The sequence below is a fragment of the Ischnura elegans genome, chromosome 8 (genome assembly GCF_921293095.1).
Source record: "Ischnura elegans chromosome 8, ioIscEleg1.1, whole genome shotgun sequence".
In the NCBI taxonomy this organism is placed as follows: Eukaryota; Metazoa; Arthropoda; class Insecta; order Odonata; family Coenagrionidae; genus Ischnura; species Ischnura elegans.
Genome location: NC_060253.1, coordinates 76,017,408 through 76,037,812, shown reverse-complemented (window position 1 = coordinate 76,037,812; position 20,405 = coordinate 76,017,408). Strand labels below are relative to the sequence as shown.

Genomic DNA, 20,405 nt, shown 5'->3' with positions numbered 1-20,405 from the left:
AATGATTGACAAAACAATGCTTTGCATGATTTTTATTCAGTGCGGCGCTTATAAATTGTTTGAATAGTTAGTCGTTATTTGTGTAAGGAAATTTAGTGATGCAAAAAAACATCGCCTTTCATCTGGATTTATGCTTACGTTTATCGGATAGATGTTTATCTGTCGCAGCACCACTCCTGTTCCTGTATATCTGTTCGCAACAGGTATATTGGCTATTATTTGCTCCACATCCGGTAAAGCGACAATTCGCTATAGCGAGTGTTTATTAGTGCACCGTGGGGTGTCGTTATATCGAGGTTGCACTGTATTGTCCTTCACAAAAGAAAACAAATTATTGAAAAATCAGGAATTTACAAAATTTTTCTTTAGCAAATTAAGTTTTTCGATTATAAAAAGTGTTAAAATTAGTTTAAAACCCATTATTTAGCGCCCGGTTTTTTTTTTAAATTTCCCCCCTGGTTTTGAATCCCCCCCGAACGAAATTCCTGGCTACGCCACCCCTCCACCTCTCCTTTACGTGCTTCTGCTGCCCACTTCTTCCTCATGCTAAGCGGTTGAGCACCTCGTCACACATGACGTTAATGCCGTTTTAAATACAGTTAATTGTGTTGCTAATTGCACAGTTGCAATTCAATTTAATGATACGCCGATAAAAATGTATTGCGTGTAAACATTTCCCCTGAGATAAGGAGAACCAATGACCTCACCATACTAAAGCATTTTCGGATGAAACACAAGTCCGTAAGTGATGAGAAAGTAAAATTCGGGGGAAACGTGCATGAGGAAAATTGGAATTCAGTCGATGGCAGGGGGGTACCCAGGAATTTTGTTAAGGGGGGATCCAAAACCAGGGGAAAATTTTTAAACAACAGGGTACAAAGGAGAGGGTTTCAAACTAATTTTAACGCCCTTCATAATAGAAAAACTTCATTTTTCAAAGAGTCATTTTTTTCATTTTTGTAAATTCATGATTTTTAAATATTTTGTTTCCTTTTATGAAGGAAAGTAATTGTGTTTTTTATATTTATATTCCTCTCGCTACGCCACTGGTCAGTGGTTCATCCTAAGATTTTTTCTATTTTCATTTCCAAACCCAAGCGTAACAGTTTAGGCCCTGAGTATGTGAAGATGTTTTTAAAAAACAACTTGAAAGCCCATAAAATAATTTTTAAGTTATAAAAATATTAGAATGTGAATGAAAATCTAAGAAGCATTCCATTGATTGTATGTACCCACAATAAACGAATAATGACTTTGTTTAATGGCAGGAATTTGAAAATGCATTTGGATTCGAAAATATCCGATTCGAAAGATCTCGCTCCAAAAATCCTGGATCTGTCCATCCCTAGTTATTTTATTCCATTCAATTCTTAAATTTTAATGACAGCGATGCTACAGATAAATCAAAATCCCACCAGTTAGAATGTACAAGAATCGATGGAATCGGAATCGAGAATCGGGAATCGATTTGAAGGAATCGAAATTGGAATCGGAATCGAAAAAAAGTGGAATCGACTCATCCCTAGATTATACTATTCAAAGGTAACATCCCTAATAAAAATATTAACATAAGATAAAGAACTTGGAAAAACATTATTTTATTTAAAGGAGCATATTAGATATTACTTACCTAGGATTATCCGAGAGTCGCAAATAACAACGCACAACATGCTTCAGGAGACGTGCAGAGGGTTCCTTTGCCAAGGAAAGCACCATTTTTCCCTTGAAAAGAAATAAGTAGTAATATTACACATGGAGACAAAATATGCTAAAAACAATAAACTTTTTAACCATCTAATTTCCAATAGTACTGCATTGAAAGCTTTTTTTCGAAACGTACAGCATATGGCAAGAATCACATTACAATGAGTGATGGGCAGTGTGCCGTCACTAGGCCTATGATTAACATGTAAAAAATATGGCTGTAGCAAGACCCAGATGACCCTGCACCATTGTTAAACCAACCTTGTTGCCATAAAAAACGGGGTGAGTGAAGCTATGCATTTTGAGAAGGGTGGTTTTAAGCCATGCATTGTCCGCAGTGCACTGTCAACAATCGTAGGCATGACTTGAAGCCCCAATACATTTGACATTTACACAACCACATTAATTTTACAAGAAAAACCGAATGAGATCTCAGCAAGATGGATGAATCTCGACAAAATGGATGCCATGTTTGCTTATAGTGGAGAATAAATAGAAGGGTGTGGCCAACTCTGAGGATGTTTTGACACTTTTCTGTCACAATCCTGAAAACATTCTGCATTGACACACAACTATAGATTAAATATGGATTCATCTCTACACTACAGAGACAAAAGCACACACAAAACAATGGAATTTTGAAGGTAAAATGGCTCCAAAGCATGGTGAAATGGGCAAGCCAGGTTACGGCCCTAATCTTTTCGGATAATTGTGAAGTTATCAACACTGATTACTTGAAAAAGAGAAACACAATTGCAAGATAATTTAATGCATCGTTATTGGACCGATTGTGTTTAATATCAAGGAAAGCATCCTCTTTTGAAACAAAAAATTCCTCTTTCAATAAGACAACATATGGGCATAAATCTGAGCAGTTGCAATGGCCAAAATTACAGGTTTAAAATTCCAATTATGACAAAATTTGCCGTATTCATCAGATTTGTCTACCAGAGACTTTTTCTAATTCCCAACTTATACATATGGCTTGGCCATAAAATGTTACACCTAACGAGGAGTTCATTTCCCAAACAAATGCCTGTTTTGAGGAGATTCCAAAATTTTACTTTTCGGATGGCTTTGTAGTGTTAGGAAAAATGCTTAGAAAAATATATAGAGCTGAAAGGAGACTGTGTTGAAAAAGAAAAAAAAAATCTTACTCAATATAATTTCTATTTCTTCCTGAACGACCCTCGCAATTAGTTCAGACAGTATAATTAAAATCAGATGTTAAACTATGCACCGAAACTTTAACTTAACCTTGCAAGATGTAAATATCTTAAGTTTTGTTTAATTTACGATGCAGAGAGGGATAAATTATAGTAAACCCTGTAAACCCTTAATGAACAATATGTAATCGCAGAGCCCATAATTATGGGTCAGGTTAAAGATGGTATAGTGCAAAATTCGGTGACCATAGGTAAATGCAAATAAAGACTTGGAGGGGTGGCCTTGCCTCCCCCAGCATTGTTTAACTTTTTTTTTTGCACCCTTCTTCATTCCGTAACAATGCTGTACCTTCTCTCATAATACTAATTAAAGGCAGTTGAGGAAATCTAAATGCATTGACAATGATGAAAATTCCACGGAATTAGTCAAATACTCACCAAAATCATGGCAACATGAGAAAATCGGTCATAAGTTTGGCAAATGTAGGAGAGCCCACTGTCATCCAGGAGAATCTTTTGCAGAATAAATGTGGCAACTGTCTTCGACAACTCGGACCCAGATTCCATTATTCGTAGACATAGTGGGATGATTTCGGTGGTCAGCAAAAACGTTATCACCTCCTGTTCATCAGTCTATAAAGAATCAAATGAAAAAATATTTCTTATTCCTTTATATGCAATCATTCATTATTTAACAGAGCTAAAATTTTGGGGCAAGTTCAAAAGAGTACTACTAACTTCAGCTGAGCCATTTCTAAACAACCATACCAAACAATTAGACATCAAATAAATACTTTGAGCTCAATGCAGGATACAAACTATTAGGTATTACAATTTAATAAATGAAAATGTAATGATTTTGTTAGCACAAACAACACTTTTAAGTACCTAGTTGTTCCAGAAGGAGTTTGTTATAAAGATTGCTGAAGATCCCCGAAAAATCACTTGTTTTAACTTGCTGGGCAAAAATGCCAATAGCTTAGGATTGGATTCCCAGCACATGTAATTTTACTCATTGCATACTACTAAATTTCACCATAAGTAACATGACATAACTGCTATTATCAGGTGAATGGACTGAGAAGAAACCTACACCTCACATCTTGGTAGGAAGCCCTAAGAGATGGGTGAGATTATCCAATGTTTTACATGCAACAATAAAATACACTGTTGAGCCACTATCAATCATGGGAGCAACTTGAGGTTTGATTACCTAAAAGAAGAAGGTTACCACATATCATATAAAATGCCAGACTTCTACAAGGAGTTCCGTTTGTGCTATGCCAACAAAATGATACTTACTTTCACCAGAGCACCAATGACACCAAGGCTGGTCAGTCGTAAGTACTCAAAGGGGCGTGTCTTGCTAACAGTATGCAGGAATGGGTAGAGAAAGAGGGGGATATGTGCTTGGAGGAATGCAGATCGAGTTTCTGGGTGAGAGGCAACACACTGCAAGAGGGCCAAAGCGTTGCACACACGATTCGACTGATGGGCAGTGAGCGTGGCCGGGTTCACAGCGGGGTATATGTGGACAATCTCTTGCAGTAGAGCTGCTGTGGTGCCAAAAGAGTGCCAAAGAGTGGGGGCCAGATCTGGAACAACTTCCCGTTTCTTGCTGCAATGTAAAATAAGCCAGATATGATTAAAATTAATTCTTCAGGTTTGACTCTGTGGAAATTTTAAATATTCATGCTTAAAGACATGTGTAAATAGCACTTTAATTTCAATTTTATAGCACTTTCACTTATACAGTTAAAAGTATTTATTTTTTTTCATCATTTTCAGAATGTATCATTAGAAGATGACGCCAAAGTGTGGTGATACACAGTCATTTGACAAAATACAGATTAGTTTAAATAATTATGGGGAAGTAAAATAATAAATTAAGTAGTATGATATATAATTAATTATTAGATATGAGCTTAGTAGTCTGAATATCATTTACACTAGTTGAACATCAACATAGAACAAGTTTCAACACTTTATTCCTTCCACTGGTTGTGTCTGTCAGTCACCACTAGATTGTACTGGCTGAAAAACCTCTCAGCATTATCACTAAAATTTATGAAATCAACATGAGAGCAATTAATTGTTATAGCTTTTAGCTCTAAATCAACCCTCTGACGCCTGCTTCAACAATATTCTATATTCCGTAGTCCTCAGTTGCTCAGTGCAATATCTAGCACCAAGAGTATAAACCTTTATCGCATTTGTTTACTGAGTATACTCAAAAAGATAAATATAAAATAACCAGAATCATGTATTTTAATCAAAAAGAAAATAGCCAAAAAAAATCAAATCAAAAGGTATCAAATACGTACATAATCCAAGCAAACGTTTTAATTATTTGTAGAATTCCCTATAACACAAATACCACAATTAATGAAGTAATTTCAAAATTGATACTAAATAAGTATAGTACCTTTTTCTTCATGTTGTGTGTACTCTTCATTTTTTAACATCATTCTAACATGATGATAGTTTACTCTGCTTAAAATGATGGCATGCAGTTTTCTTCCTAATCCTTCAAAGTCAATCAAGATGGTGATGGTGCATTAGGCAAGTCTTGGTGGAGAATCCTTACTTGCTAATATTGGATGAAATAATTACAGTAGAACCTCAGTTATACGAAGACCTCACTTATGCACCATTTACTTTGGTCCAGTGAATAACCCCATATGAACCCATGTATATCCAACCTCAGTTTACCTTTTCCCTTATGCGACGACCTTTTCTACGAAACATATTTTTCCAGTCCAATGAGATAAAATACCTCATTTTTACGACTTGTCAAAGAACTGCTCTACGAGAAGACTGCGGTATGCATGCAGATTTGAGTCACAAGAGCAGGAGTAGTATGTGCTCATTACATAGATATGTCAATAAATAATAATAAGTTTCAATAAATAGTTTCAAAAGCTAGGAATTAAGACTAGGGGGGTTTTATCCCCCAAAACCCCCCTTGCTGCGCCACTGATGAGCGATGCTGTTTATTATACATTAATTTTAACTATAGCAGATGATCGTCAATCCGGAATAATGAACTACGGAATTTAAATCTCAAACGGAATATTTCCTAGAACTTTTCCAAGGTCATGTTTTCCATCGCCTCAGCGAAATAATTGCCAAATGCGCCGTTAAAAATCCTACCGTACCAAAGTTTTGGCTTCCAAGGTCATCCAAAAAAATTTTATGTATGTACTTGCAGATGTATGTCGACAGAGATTCTACCCGATGGCAAAAACAGCACACGTGGTCTCATTCCTCGGGCTAATCCCAGCTATGCGCGACGAATTGCACCAGAGGAAAGTTATTTACGCGGCGCGCAGACTGACCCAACTTGTAACTTGGTGGGTTTAAATGAAACACAGTTGGACCTTGAATATCCATTAGCTTAACACTGCCTGGTGGCAAGCGTTTACTTTTTTAACAGAACGAGAGTTAGTGAGAATGCCCTCAGAGATAACTCGCATCGTCAGTCGTCACGTAATCGTTTAAGTCAAATTCAACACGTGAAAGCTAAGGCAGTTCCTTTCGACTCAGGAATGGCTTATTATTGTATCGAAGTACAAAAAGTGTCCGGTGTTGTTATCAGACAAGGGAAAGTAAATACCTAATTCCGTGACGACAAATCACGCGGCTTGTGAGTCGAAGTTCCCGGCGCTAAATTCGCGGAAGAATGCCGACAGTGAAGCTATACCCGGTAGATTCAATCTGCTATTGCTGAAATTTCAGGGGAAAATTCCTTTATAGTGCGTAAAAATTACAGAGGGGGGAGTTTTTTCCGGGCTTTTCATCTATTTTTGCTCATTCATCACTGACGGAAGTTGCAGGGTTACCTAAATTGCTAAGTTGAAAGAAGTGATCTAAGCACCGGAAAAATCTTGGTTACGGAATATCCCAGGTGCCAGTGGCGTAATTAGGAATATGCTTTGGGGAGGAGGGGGAAGGTAGTACCTGGAGAGGCGGCTCCCCCCCGGGAGGCAACAGGGATTCCCGGAAAATTGAAAAAAAAAATGTCATGCGAGTAAATATATTTTACATCATTTTGGCACTTAAAATTTAACTTTAAGCAGGTGCAGTTGCTATATATCAAAACTAGACAGTTGTTTTAAATTTCTCTTAGGCTTAATTCACTTTTTCGCAGCATTCATTGCCAACACTCAAAATTTCAATGCCTGATCGAGACTTCAGCAGCTAAAGTTTCCCTTTATAAAGTGAGATCTTTGGGAGGATTATGAAACGAACTTTAAATTAAGTCTCACTTTACCGTAAAGAGAGACTTTGTAAAGTGAGCAATTTCAGTGTCGTCTATGAATCGCACCCTAAGATATTTTGAGAAATGAAGGTTAAGAAAACGTTCAACATTTCTGAGGACTTAAGGGGGGATCTATCCCCTCCATACTAATGCCACAGCCGGGTGCCGTGTGCTCTGTACTACATGGTATAGTACAAAGAAACGTGTTGGAAATAGCCAGGTTGCAACGATAGGCTTAACGTCACAACTGCCGGACAGTGTGCTGCCCTGGAAGTTCCCTCCACACTACTCTCAAGCAGGGATACGGCCATCTCCGAAAAGTTTCTGCCACTGCCAGGACTTAAACCAGGGTCCACAGGGTGTGAAGCCTTCGTGATTCATTAGTGAAATTTTGCTCCCTAATTATGGGGTTAATTTGGATCACTATCCTCGGGTATCTCATTTCTTCAATCTCCTATCTTGGTTTGTCTGTAGGAGGTAAAATGAATTTCCTGGAAACTGCTGTTAATGAGCCAACTTTTTTCGAAAATTGGCTTCTCTGTGAACCTTTAGTATCACCATTCTGAAATTTCTCCAGCATGATAGCCTTGCGGCTTAAGTGCCAGAAATACTAGCAATTCGACCAAGACGCTCAACCGAGGGTAATGTTGTTCAGAAATTCAAAGTTTGTTTCTCTTAAAGTAACACATTGTCTGTGGTGTTGCTTGTGAGTAAATAAGATTATTAGCCTTCAATTTAACGCCTCCAGATGAATAATTACATCCTGGAAACAAACCGGCCCCTATTGAAGAGGATTTCATGCTAAATACCAAGCCTCACATACAAAACGATTTTTGGTTCTCCACTGAAAGTTTCATTAGTGAGGTTCTACTGTTGTTTCCATAATACTCACGATGCACCAACATTTGGTTCGTGGAAAAAGTATCACTACAAGAAGAAAGAAGAAGTTCTTTTATTCATATGTAGAACCTTATAGGTCAGATGTAGGTCACAGAAGCGTTGAATATAAATTCTGAGCTGAAATTGTTTGATAACTTAAATTAATTATTATACATAAATATTATTCATTATGCTTTCATGTGTTTGCATCATTTGTTTGTTAAATTGTGTGACTGTAAACTGGCAAGTATAATGTATGTGAGCAATTTACTACAACCAATTAATTAATTAAATGATGTGTATAGAGCGTTCCACATTAGTTGACAGTATGGGCTCTTATGGAGAATCGTTTCCCATGTTAATCTCCATAAGGCCAGGAGCGCGGTGTTGTCAATAACAACACGAAAATTAATGTTGCGTTATGCACTGATTAAAAATTGAATTCTAATGTAGAAAGAGATGCTGCATTCATTGCTTTTAATAGTTTTTCGATAAAAATTGTAACAAAAGCCGTAAAAAACATTTCCTTCGATTTCCGTCAGAAATGTGTATTTTTTTACTTTGTCTTCTTCTCGCAATTTCTGCCTGACCATTGTCTGTATTGAATTGAATCTTCTGGACAAAATTCTTCACACTATTTTCTCTTTTCAGGTCTTCAGCAATTGTACAAATATTGAGTTAAAATGTTGTTATGCCGACTTAACACCCTTTAGGACAAGAAAAAATTGATTTCTGCGAGGTAAAAAGTAGTCGCCTACTAACTTACGTTTTATACGTCGTAGGTCCCCATATCCTGCATATCAAATTTGGAGAAAACTACAAAGTTATTTTTAGTGAAAAAATCATTAACTTACTTCAATTCTGAAGCGAGTTACAAGGTTTTGATCTTAAGAAAAAATATTACGGTGCCGCTGGGCCGGGCTACTTGCCCGCAGAGGGAAAATTCTCGGGAGGAAAAGGAGTTTTTTGTCAATGCATACTATGAAATATATATCTATTCGTTTGATATCCTGAACAGAGAATGCTCATACGTCGTAACAGCAGTGTTTTTATTTCAATACATTGATACACGAAAGCAAGCAAATTTTAACGGCTTGGAAATAAGACGCAAATTTCGCCTTGGGTGTTTCGGTCCCATCGCAGAAACCAAGAAAAAGAATCTCATAATCTGTGCGAAACACTACCCCATCCAGTGCACGCCTTTTACAAAAGGGGGCTTGGGCTTTTTCTGAGTTCCTTTCATAGGGTACCATAAGACCTGCACCAAAAGCGACCCTAGCCGAAAGGGGCGTGGGAAGAATTTACGAAGACGTTCAGTTTGTCATTGCATTTTTTTGGAGTGAACAAGTGTTGTGTGGTCTGCTGAATTTGAGAATTGTGAAGTGTGTTTTACACTTATCTATGCTGTAACACGCCAAATCAATATGTCCGATACAAAGAAGAGGAGAAAAGGTGAGAAGCTCATAAGCCGCGAAAGACAGTTGGTGCTCAAAGTCTTCTCGTACTTCAGGAAATCTCTCAGCATTAGTGCGGCCTGCCAAGAAACTTCGAGGGCTACTGGGTGCTAGGAGTTCACTATTTACAGAGTGAGAAAGGAAAGCTCCCGTGGTCCATTGGTAACTCCTTCAAAAACTAAAGAAATTAGACAGCCTTACAAAAATTCGAGAGCAGTGATTTTCGACAGTTTGGTGAGATCGGGAATTAGAAGGAAGGTACATGAATCCTTCGTGAAAAATATTCCTCCGACTTTAAATCCATCTTAAACTCGGTAAATATGATAGTATTCTCCCAGATTACAAAAGGACAACACTATATCGTCTTCTTTTGGACATAGGCTTCGTGTACGAACACAGGGGGAAAAGAAGTATCCTAGGATGATATTATTCGTTGGTGGCACAATTAATTATTTAAGGCAACTAAAAAAATATCGTCGCGAACACAGGACGAGTGTATTCACAGGCGAAAGTTGGATTAATGTTGGACAAATAGTGAACATTAGTTTGCGAAACAAACAATTAGAAAATCCGTGTCAAGCTTTTTCTTGCTGGACTAAATACTGGGCTTGGCCCCCACTTCCCGAGGAATTGTACACGCAGGAACGGAAAATGGGTTCATGAAAGGAGCATTGCATGTGTTCTTGTGCAAAAAGAACTCGATGTATGAGCCTGAAGAAGTGGGTGGCTAGTGTTACGAGAGATGGTTTGAGCACTCACTTCTTGCAAAATTACCCGAAGGATCAATTATAGTGGTAGATAATGCCTCTTATTACTCAAGGAAATTGGAATCCTTGCCTACTACAAGGTGGAGGAAAAAGAACATTAAGGAAATTAGCTTTGAAGATGTCAGCTTGAAAAGAGATCTTTAATTTACAATAAACCAAGTACGGGAAAATTTTGAAAAATTAAAGATCGATGATGTCTTATACAACATCGCCTTTCATGTAATACTAGCCAGAGCCAAAAAATATTGCATTATATGGGAGGAATAGAAATTTTTTCTCATTCAGGAGTGGAGAGTTCCTAGTTCCTTATTCTCGTTCATATCAAATATTTTACTTCTACAGTCCCCGATAGGTGATTCTTTTCGCAGTATAAGGCCGCTTTTCATGCCCATTCCAGCATTTTTTAAGGAGAACACTTTTTTCGCATGCCAAAAACATAAGTGCATCAAATTTTTCCTGTATCAGCACTATTCACTGCCTTTACATTGTTACAATGAAGTAAATCTACATATGTACTTGTATTCTACCCTGATATGATAATGATATCTTAACTAACTAGGCTTTGCAGGTTTATTACAGAGAGCATGAAAGTTTCACATATTAATACAGAAATTACGTCATAGATATTTAACATTTTCAAAACCTTTTGTAGCAAAATATTTTAGAAAATTTTATGCAAAAAACATGGTTCAATGAAATATCAAATAGAGACAAAAATCAATATGTTATAAATTTATTTTTTCTCTCCTAACAATCTCAAAGGTAGGAAACACCACCCATTAAAATAAAATTCATGGCTTTTTGCCTGCTTGGATAGAAAAAAAAGGTTGTGTGCCCAAAAAATGTAACCCTTTTGTCATTATTTGATGTTTCATAGTCTAAGGATGCGATTCACAGACAGCACTTTAGGCTAAAGTATATTTTAGCCGGGCATTATCAGTGTGCATGGACCAAAATTATTTTCAAATAGTTTTTTGAAGTCACTCACTAAGTCGTCATTGACGGATGATTTTCTGAGCCAATCTAGAGTTATATCTATGGCTTCTTTGGCAGGTACGGAGGTAAAAAGGTTGGAAACATCAAATGATATGTACCAGTTTTCCATTTGGTGGGGGGGTTATTGTTGAAAGACGTTTTGCTAGCTCAGAGGAATTTTCAATGCTGTGCGTAGGCTTGAAACCTGAGAGGGACCGTATGAGTGTAAAACTATTATCAGTGTGCATGGACCAAAATTATTTTCAATTCAATCACCAGTTTTATAGACAAAACCACGGTCTCTCTATGGGCTCTCCTCTCTCGCCTATCCTGGCTGATATCTTTATGGATAACCTGGAAAGTAAACTGTTCAGCTCTCATCACCCTCTTTTAAAAAACTTGTGCTACTACTTTAGATATGTGGATGACATTATTTGCTTATGGACCGGTAGCAAGAGACAGCTGGCCTCCTTCCTTGGGCTACTCAATTCCCTCCACCGATCCAGCAATTTTACAACTGAACTCGGAGGTGACTCAATCCACTTCCTAGATCTTACGATTTCCCTCAAAGAAGGCAAACATGACTTCTCAATCTACCGGAAAAGTACCTTTACGGATGTACTTATCCCTGCAGACTCAAACCATCCTTACTCCCACAAGATTGCAGGCATTAACTCTATGCTAAACAGACTCCTTTGTATACCAATGACTGCTTCAAGTTTCAACCAGGAACTTGATGTTATTAAATCGATATGTTCTAATAACGGCTATCATGATGACCTCATCCGTAAATTACTGGCAAAAAAAACCCGAATAAGAGTATCGCCCACCCTAACCAGTTTGCTGCCGGTCCCCAAAACAGAACCCAAACGGTGGTGCAAATTACCTTTCCTTGGCCCCCTGTCTTACAGTGTTCACAACCTCATACCCAAAGACAAATACAGAGTGTGTTTTTACTCCCCGACCTCCCTTGGTAAAGTGATTTTTAACTCCAAGGACAAAGTGAATCCTGAAGACAAAAGTGGTGTCTATGCCCTGACATGCGACGAGTGCAACGGTGTGTACGTTGGTCAAACGGGCCGCAAGTTTAAAACTCGTGTCGATGAACACAAAAGAAGTGCTCGTTTGAAAGACTCCATTTCCCACTTTTCTAAACACCTGTCCGAATCCGGCCACAACAGTGATTTTAATATTAAAATTTTACATGTACATGACAAAAGGGTAAAACTGGATATTTTAGAAATCACCAAATGCACTCTTGCACGTAACATCGAAATTTTTAATGATATGACTGTATTCAAATGTTCTAACTTTTTATCTACTGTTTTAAAATCTGACTTCTTCCTTGACAATCCTTTCTCCTCCCCTTCTCATTAACCTCGTTACCACCTGACTTTTATCTGCCTGCCCCCACCCCACCTCCCCAAACTTTTATACTTTTTGTTTTGAACCTCCTATCCAACCAACAATGCTCAATGCTCCTTCTCATTTAGTTCCCCCCCTCCTCCTTCCCTCACACTATTGTTGGATAAATAAGGCTGGATGTTGTATGCTTTTCTCAGTTAGTCTTGATAATGACGTTGTAACGTTGAAACTAGTAGACTGCAAAAATATAAGGTTGTGGAATAGTACTGTGTTTTTATTTAACCATGAATTACCATAAAGTGCCCAACCGGAGCTCACTTTAGGGCTAAAGTGTCCTTTACGGATGAATAAATATGGCCGCACCGGCTGTTGTTAAAGTTGAAATATGAAGATATTTGTGTTACGGAAATGAATAGGAACTAATTTTTTGGTGAGAACGCAGCAGCAAACAGGCGCATTTCAAGAAATAACCAGACACGTAATATGCCTTTTTTCCCTAAAAATATATCGAGTCAGTATTGATGGAGATGACCCATTGCTTAAACTCTGCAGTTGAACTCTACTGGTTGTTATATTACCGAGGAAATTTTTATGATTATGTGATTATTACAGCTCAGTAAGTGGTTGAACAGGTTGGCATCATATACATTGATTTTGAATACAAGCTAATTATTAAGTTCTTAGGTTATTTATGTGATTATTTTCTAGAATTTCCATTCAAGATATCTGAAATGATCGCGAAATTCTGTTAACATTGGCGTCAATGGTCTTCGTAAGCAAAGAATTGATTTTCATGTCTTTTGGCCATCCAAATGCTAGTTTCTCTACGTTTCATTGTATTTTAAGTGTTTTCATTCATATCACGTTTAACATTTTCCTGTTTCCGCCATTTTGAAACTAGAGAGTTTTTGTTTCGTTTTTCAACTATGCATTTGAATGTTTACAATGATGATACAGGATGTCCTCATGAAAGGCAGCAATAAAAAAGTAAAACATACTTCCCTTTACAGTCATATTATCTGCAGCAAAGCAATATTTTCTCGAGGATATAGGATTGTTATGAAATTTTCTTTACACAGCATCACAGACTTCTTTGGAATTTTTTACTACAAAATTTGTGAACGGATGCTCGGGTCAGGTATTCACATATGTCAATGCATCATTTGAAGTTGGCAAAGAGATATTTATTGATATAAATCCATTCTCATATTTAACATGTTTCATTGCATGGCCATTCATTCTTTGGTTTCGATAATATAGGTATTCCTGAGTTTTCATTTCTCTGGTATAAAAAGCCCCTAGGTCAGCATTCCAAGAATTAAAATATTGGTAAGCATAAAAGAATTCAATACACACCCATACCTCCTTCAAGATATGCATCCACAAGAAACAACCACTGATTGGTAACTCTTCAAATTAATTTGTTCAGTTTCAAGTTCACGCGAGAGAATTTCACTATTTCACCCAACTTCAATGAACGTATACCATCAAACTTCGACTACCATGTAGTCCAAACAACCGTATGCAGTTAATCACACAAGATGATCATAAAATGACATGAAAATATCAGCACTTGAATATTTACTTCGCTGGAAACATCGAAGAGCATTACCAATGCACGAAGCTAATTAAAAGTGAGCTTTTATTCAGACAACTCAGTCATTAACGTACAAAAATTTAGTGGGGAAAAGCTTTCAATAATGCAGTATTAATTTAGATTTGCACACAATATGAGAGAACGAGAAAATGCAGCTTAATAAAATCTTATCAAAATACAGCACGGAAACCCAGTCGCCAGAAACATGTAAACAAGTACGCAATTAATATCGTGTCTCAACTTTTTCTTCACTTTTTCGCAGCATTCATTGCCAACACTCAAAATTTCAATGCCTGATTGAGACTTCAGCAGATAAAGTTCCCCTTCATAAAGTGAGATCATTGGGACGATTATGAAACGAACTTTAAATTAAGTCTCACTTTACCGTAAAGAGAGACTTTGTAAAGTGAGCAATTTCAGTGTCGTCTATGAATCGCACCCTAAGATATTTTGAGAAATGAAGGTTAAGAAAATGTTCAACATTTCTGAGGACTTCTCAATTAATTTTTTTTGAAATCCTCATGCATATTTTAATAAACCTGCTAACTTTCATGAGAAATGGATGAAAAATAAGAATATGACAATTTATTTTCCTCAGCAGGTACAAGTGCCTTCAGAGGCCAGTCTTTGTATAGGATCCTTTCTCAAGAGGAGCTCTGGGCTCTTTCCCTTCCATCACTCCAATTCATTTCCATCCATAATTATTTTTGGGACTACTATCTTCTAAATAAGATCTTCTCCAGTTCAGCACTGGGTTCAGAACACACAGCAAACATGAGAAGATTTTATCAATAGTACTTGTTGGGAAAGCCTACACTATTTCACACTTTTCTTGCTTAGTATGCTTAAATGAAGTCAGAAATACATCGTGTTTGGTCTCATTATTTTTAGAATCTCATGCATATTGTTGCTATTCCAATACAGAAAAGGCATAATACCAATGTACCTTTTACCAATAAGCCTTTACGAAAAATTAAAAGAAAAGCCACCTTATGGGCAAGTAGTTTTACCTAAAAATGAATGGTTAGTCTCACATCTAACATGATTAAATTTCTACCTAATTATCACTTGAAAATGGCAAGTAACCATTTTGGCTGCAGCAAATGCATCATGCCATTCCTATACTAAGTAGCATTTACCTTCAAAGCCTAAAAAATTGACTTCTAACATAATAATATCTATCAATGCTAATGCAGCCAAAATGATGAGAATAATATAAAAGGATTGATAGTAACTCAGTGTACCCTATGAATCATCAGCTTAAATTTTAGATTAGAGAAGATTTTTAACACAATACTGTGATAAAATTCTCCACATGGAAATAGGCAAATTTTTCAAGTTCTCCTGACACTGGGCTCTTAAAAATTCCAAGTTTCGCTTATTGATAGAGTATCACACTTCATAGGTAAAACTGAATTGATTATAACTGAACACAAATCGTACCTTACATTTATGTGATTAATCAATCCATCCAATTCCAAAATCCAATCCATCCAAAATCAATTACGGAAGTACTAATTTTTTTAGGATTTCTTTGATTATAGAAGACGCAAGCTTTCCATAAATTACAAGTTACAGAACAGAGAACCAATTTCTATGATAGATTGCATAGGTTGCGGCACAAGACCTTGGATCATTAAAGATAAAAATCACTAGTCTACACCTACAGAAAAAATAATTGGGCTTAAATAAAAATAATTAACTCTCTGTCTTGATGAATAAAAATTAAACTTCCGAATATTTTTCACTTTGAAAAACTGCGAACTGCAAACACACGATACCAAATGAAACAACGATGGCATCTACCTCACTTCCGCAGGTACAATTAACATTTTTTTAATACTTATAACAAGTCTCTTACCAGTTCCGGTGATGAGTCGTCGAAGTAGCAAAAGAAATCACGCTAGGTATACAGCATAATTACGCCAAAAGTTCTATCTTATTATGAAATACACACAGGGAGGAGGGAGATGGTTACGGATTTCCATAGGATTGACCAAGAACCCTAGATGGGATTGACCTTTCACTTTTATCTATTAAAATCTCAGCAACAAAAAAAAACGCATATGAAGTTGTCCGAACAAAGAGAAATCTTATCAATATGGGATTACATAAATGTCTACCTAAAATATTGCATGCAAAAAATTCTCAGTATATAAACACTGTGCGCACAATTTCACATTTCATTTACATCACAGTCACGGTTCCACAATAACACTACCAAATGAAATCTCGGAATACCTACAAATTACTCAAGCACAGCCTAAATAAATTTTGCATCCAATTTATGTCCAACGACTACATCACCTTTGCTATTCCGTCCGAAAGGATGCAAGTACAACCAACGCCGGAAACTCATGGCACATTTTACCTTATTAGGCCAAAATAAATGGATACTTACCCTTTGGTGTCCACGAGCATGCCACGGTTACTGCCAAGCATACGGTCATTATCTCACGAGATAAACACGCAATAGCTCAGCAGCGAGGCAAAATTAAATCAATTTCGAGATAATAATAAAAAGAAGTTGCTGTCCCCAACGATACATCCCGTCACACTCCCTCATGCATGGGTTTATAATATTCTCGAATCATGCATATAAACGTTTTGAACATCATTCAATTACATATCAAATTGAACCAACCTGAGTTCAAGAAGTGCGTTTTCTCGGGTTTCTGGATTAGAAAGCTCGACTATCCATTGATAAATCTTCTCTCTGTCAACGGTTGACTGCAAAGTCGCAGGGCTGGGCTGCGTATTCATGAATCTCTAAAGGATTTAAATTCATTATAATGCGTTAAATGATTTCAAAGCTGGTTTCGCAAGTATAGTGAGGAAAATCAAAATCGAGAATAAGAATAAATATTAACCGTGTTTAAGATAACCATTTCCACGGCCGTCTGTGAATGAACTCAATGTTACATAACTCTCGCTAGAGGCCGCTTCAATACAAGTGATATTATTTTTTTGTAAGTCAAGAAACGCATCGAAAATGAAAGGAAAATAACACTAAACATAAGAAAATTGAAGAAGGAATGTCATCAGTACCTGCTGATTAGATAATCCGTTCATTATTATTGCTCACAACGTAAAATGACCGGAAACACGCAGTATCGTATATATCACAGATGTCCTTAAAACAACATTCATTCAAGTTTTCTGTAGTAATGCACAGTTTTTCTCCTTGTGGAAGCACTTCTATCGTCTAATATTAGAGAGCACATCCAATTTCCCCAATTAAACTTATTAGAACCACATGAAAACAAAGGTAAGTGCCGAGAAAGTGTTATGCACTGTTGAACAACAACAACCGGTAACATTACTCTCAAGTTCCAATCTCTCCCGTCTTTACCTCAGTGGTTGGCGCTGATGTCGAAAAGATGAGGTAAATCATGGCGGGTATTTCGAATTGGATTAATTATATTATAAGTACCATGATTATTAGAATCTGTACAGATCTAGGAAAACTGCAATACACATACAAAATCTTGGCTTTAATTAAATAATTTCTCCATAAAAATTTAGTTGCCTCCCCGCAACAGTAGTGTCTCGCACCAGATTCTGCCAAGCACCAACTCATATGATATGCACGCTATCAATCAGTGACAAGACAATAACCATATTGAGATAAAAGTAAAAACGTGTAGTTTTCCACAATAATTATAATATGTATAATTCTTATACACTCCCGCATGCATTACCGTGTTTGTGGAACTACATGTCAATCCTTTTCTTCCCTAGCTGTCAGTCGGACTTGGTGTAATTTCTTTTTCACCTCCAACTCCTCCCCTGGAAGCTAATTGGTATACACCCTTATGACCATTATATATTTAGTGGGTTTACCACAATCTCTAACATCAGCATCAACATCTGATGTCTACTATCATCTTACCATTTGCAAGGGAATCATGTTGGTGTTGTGTCCAACTACAGGCTGAGCATACACCGTGGGCCCAAGTTGAAATCCTGGCAGTAGCAGAAGTTTTTCAGAGATCACCCAATCCTTGCTTGAGGGTTGTATCATTATTTCCTCCATACATTACAATAGGGTTTTTCTCAGGATTATGTCACGTGGAACACCAAACCCAGATTCCAATAATCATCTATCAATCTGACAAGGGAGGCTCAGGCAATTCCATAAATCACTTTATTTAAAAAAAAGCCTTAACTACTGACTCCAAATTTCTGTCTCTTGATGTAAATGTGTGTGTAAGCCTGCAGGGCATTAACAAGCTACTTAGATCAATAAGGCCTACATAATCTAGAAGACCACCTAACACAATATCATCCTCAAAATAAAATGACATATCTGACAGGAAGCCCAGAAACAGAATCAGCCTAGTAGTCATGCACATTTAGAAGTATCAAGGATAACATTTTCATTACACATTGAACTCTAGGTGACCAACTATTGCATAGAAAAAAGATCCGATGCTTTCCCAGCAGTAACTGGCAGCGACGGCCACTCAGGTGCTTCACCGGGTAATCGCCTCCATTGCCAATCTCTAATTATTTCATGAATATCATGTTCCAAAAACTACAGCTCAAAGGAATGCTCAATGCTCAAAGGAATTTTCATACACAGATTTTTTTTCTTTGAGATGAACATAACTTCCACTGTAGGTTTATCATATGGATCCTCTCAAGAAAAACTGTAGTTGCGACATATTTCATTAACATGGGTATGGGTAACATTATAAGGTGCATTTGTTGGTTTACTCAGCCCTAAATAAAGACTGTTCCACAACAAACTTTCAAGGTAATATCACAACTTATTGCAAAATGATTTCTACATTGTTTACTCGTTAAAAAACTTGTTAACTACCGCCAAAAACTATAAAAATGTGCATAATTTTATTTTCAATTCACAAGTCACTTTCACAATTATTACAATGATCTACCATCACAATGTAGCAACAGTGTCAACAATACGTCTGTGAAATTCATGCAGAGGACACAGTACGAGAAATTAAAAGTCCTACGCAAAAATTTCATTCCATTAAAAAATCCATTACTTTTGGGCTATGTCCACAGTAATTCAGAGTCACCATGAATTAAGAACCATCTTGATTAAACAAAATAAAAATGTGTAGACTGATGACCTATGAAACTCCATGGCAAAATCTAAAACATTCACATTTTGATACTTAAATGCAAGTATTTATTTGTCGGCATTACAACAAGAGGCACAAGTTTTGGTGTAACTCTTTAAGAGACAAGTTACAACAAAACTGATGTTAACCAAAAAAAAACAATATCTGTAAAATTTGCAATGACGCACATTCAATTTCTCATGCACCCAATTCAAACTATCACACCAATCACTTATCTTAATCACTCATGTAAAGAACAAACACAAAGCTTAAGAGCTGGCATTAAAATTTTACAAACATGGTAAAAATGATCTCACTCGGAAAACAAATTCTATCATCTGCCAAGTTCAACCACAGTCATTTACAATAGGTTGATAATCAAACACAATCCTGTCCCTCAGTATCGCATCTGATAGACAGTGAATGAACCCTTGGGTTTCCCACGCATTCTTCGACTTGGTGGTGATGTTCTAAATGCTCCAGGACCACCTCTTACTTCTTGAACACCACCTCTATGGGACAAAGCCCCTCTACCTCTCCCGCCAATGGATTCCCGACCTGAAGAAGCAAGAAAAAAAGTCAGCAAAAGACTGACAGGGCACTAATTTCAAATGGGAAATACCTTTCACAGCAAGCTGACTGAGAACACAACTCACCTGTAGCTTTAAAGTCATAAAAATCATTAAATGAATCGTGCATTTCCAAAATGTTGAAAGTGCAAAATGTAAAACTTTACTAGAAGAAATAGTACATATATTTCATAACGAAAAAAATCATTATTAAGTAGGTGAATAACACATTGAACTATTTTTTAAGTAGGAATTGTACCTGTTATTTAAAAAAATGAAAATTCTATTCACAGTTACCACGTGTTTTAGTATGAAAAGTAATATTTTCTAATTTTGGCATTTACTACGTTTTGTAAATGCACCATTCAAATAAAGAGAAATATGTTCGTGACTCATTAGGAGAATAAACAAAAGTTGTTAATGAATAAACACAACAGTGGCAAGGAGAAGGAATGATAGCATAAAACACACAAGAAAATTGCCCATTTAGGTAACTGGAGACACAATTAGGCAGTCATGAGTCAAATGGTTGGAATGGTAATAGAATACTCCTTCACATACGTGCTTAATCTTTA

At 36.7% G+C, this 20,405-nt stretch overlaps 2 protein-coding genes across 8 annotated transcripts in view; both read right to left on the bottom strand.

The window, feature by feature from the left end:
- Positions 1 to 17,498, bottom strand: part of LOC124163524 (CCR4-NOT transcription complex subunit 9) — a 29,584-nt gene extending 12,086 nt beyond the window's left edge. The window contains exons 1-5 of one of the 3 annotated variants that reach the window (XM_046540486.1): positions 17,217 to 17,498; positions 16,813 to 16,937; positions 4,173 to 4,488; positions 3,309 to 3,503; positions 1,631 to 1,722 (exon numbers count right to left, since the gene is read on the bottom strand). In XM_046540486.1, coding sequence (XP_046396442.1) covers positions 1,631 to 1,722; positions 3,309 to 3,503; positions 4,173 to 4,488; positions 16,813 to 16,937; positions 17,217 to 17,240 — 752 coding nt within the window. In that variant the 5' untranslated portion in view covers positions 17,241 to 17,498. Of the gene's footprint in view, positions 1 to 1,630; positions 1,723 to 3,308; positions 3,504 to 4,172; positions 4,489 to 16,569; positions 16,665 to 16,812; positions 16,938 to 17,038; positions 17,146 to 17,216 lie in introns of those variants that run through there. The other 2 variants (XM_046540487.1, XM_046540488.1) reach the window with 2 other exon arrangements.
- Positions 17,499 to 19,000: 1,502 nt separating this feature from the next.
- Positions 19,001 to 20,405, bottom strand: part of LOC124163499 (nucleoprotein TPR) — a 67,249-nt gene continuing 65,844 nt past the window's right edge. For 4 of the 5 annotated variants that reach the window (XM_046540449.1, XM_046540452.1, XM_046540451.1 and 1 more), the window contains one exon: positions 19,001 to 19,819. In XM_046540449.1, the coding sequence (XP_046396405.1) occupies positions 19,659 to 19,819 (161 nt within the window). In that variant the 3' untranslated portion in view covers positions 19,001 to 19,658. The remainder of the gene's footprint in view (positions 19,820 to 20,405) is intronic. The other variant, XM_046540453.1, reaches the window with a different exon arrangement.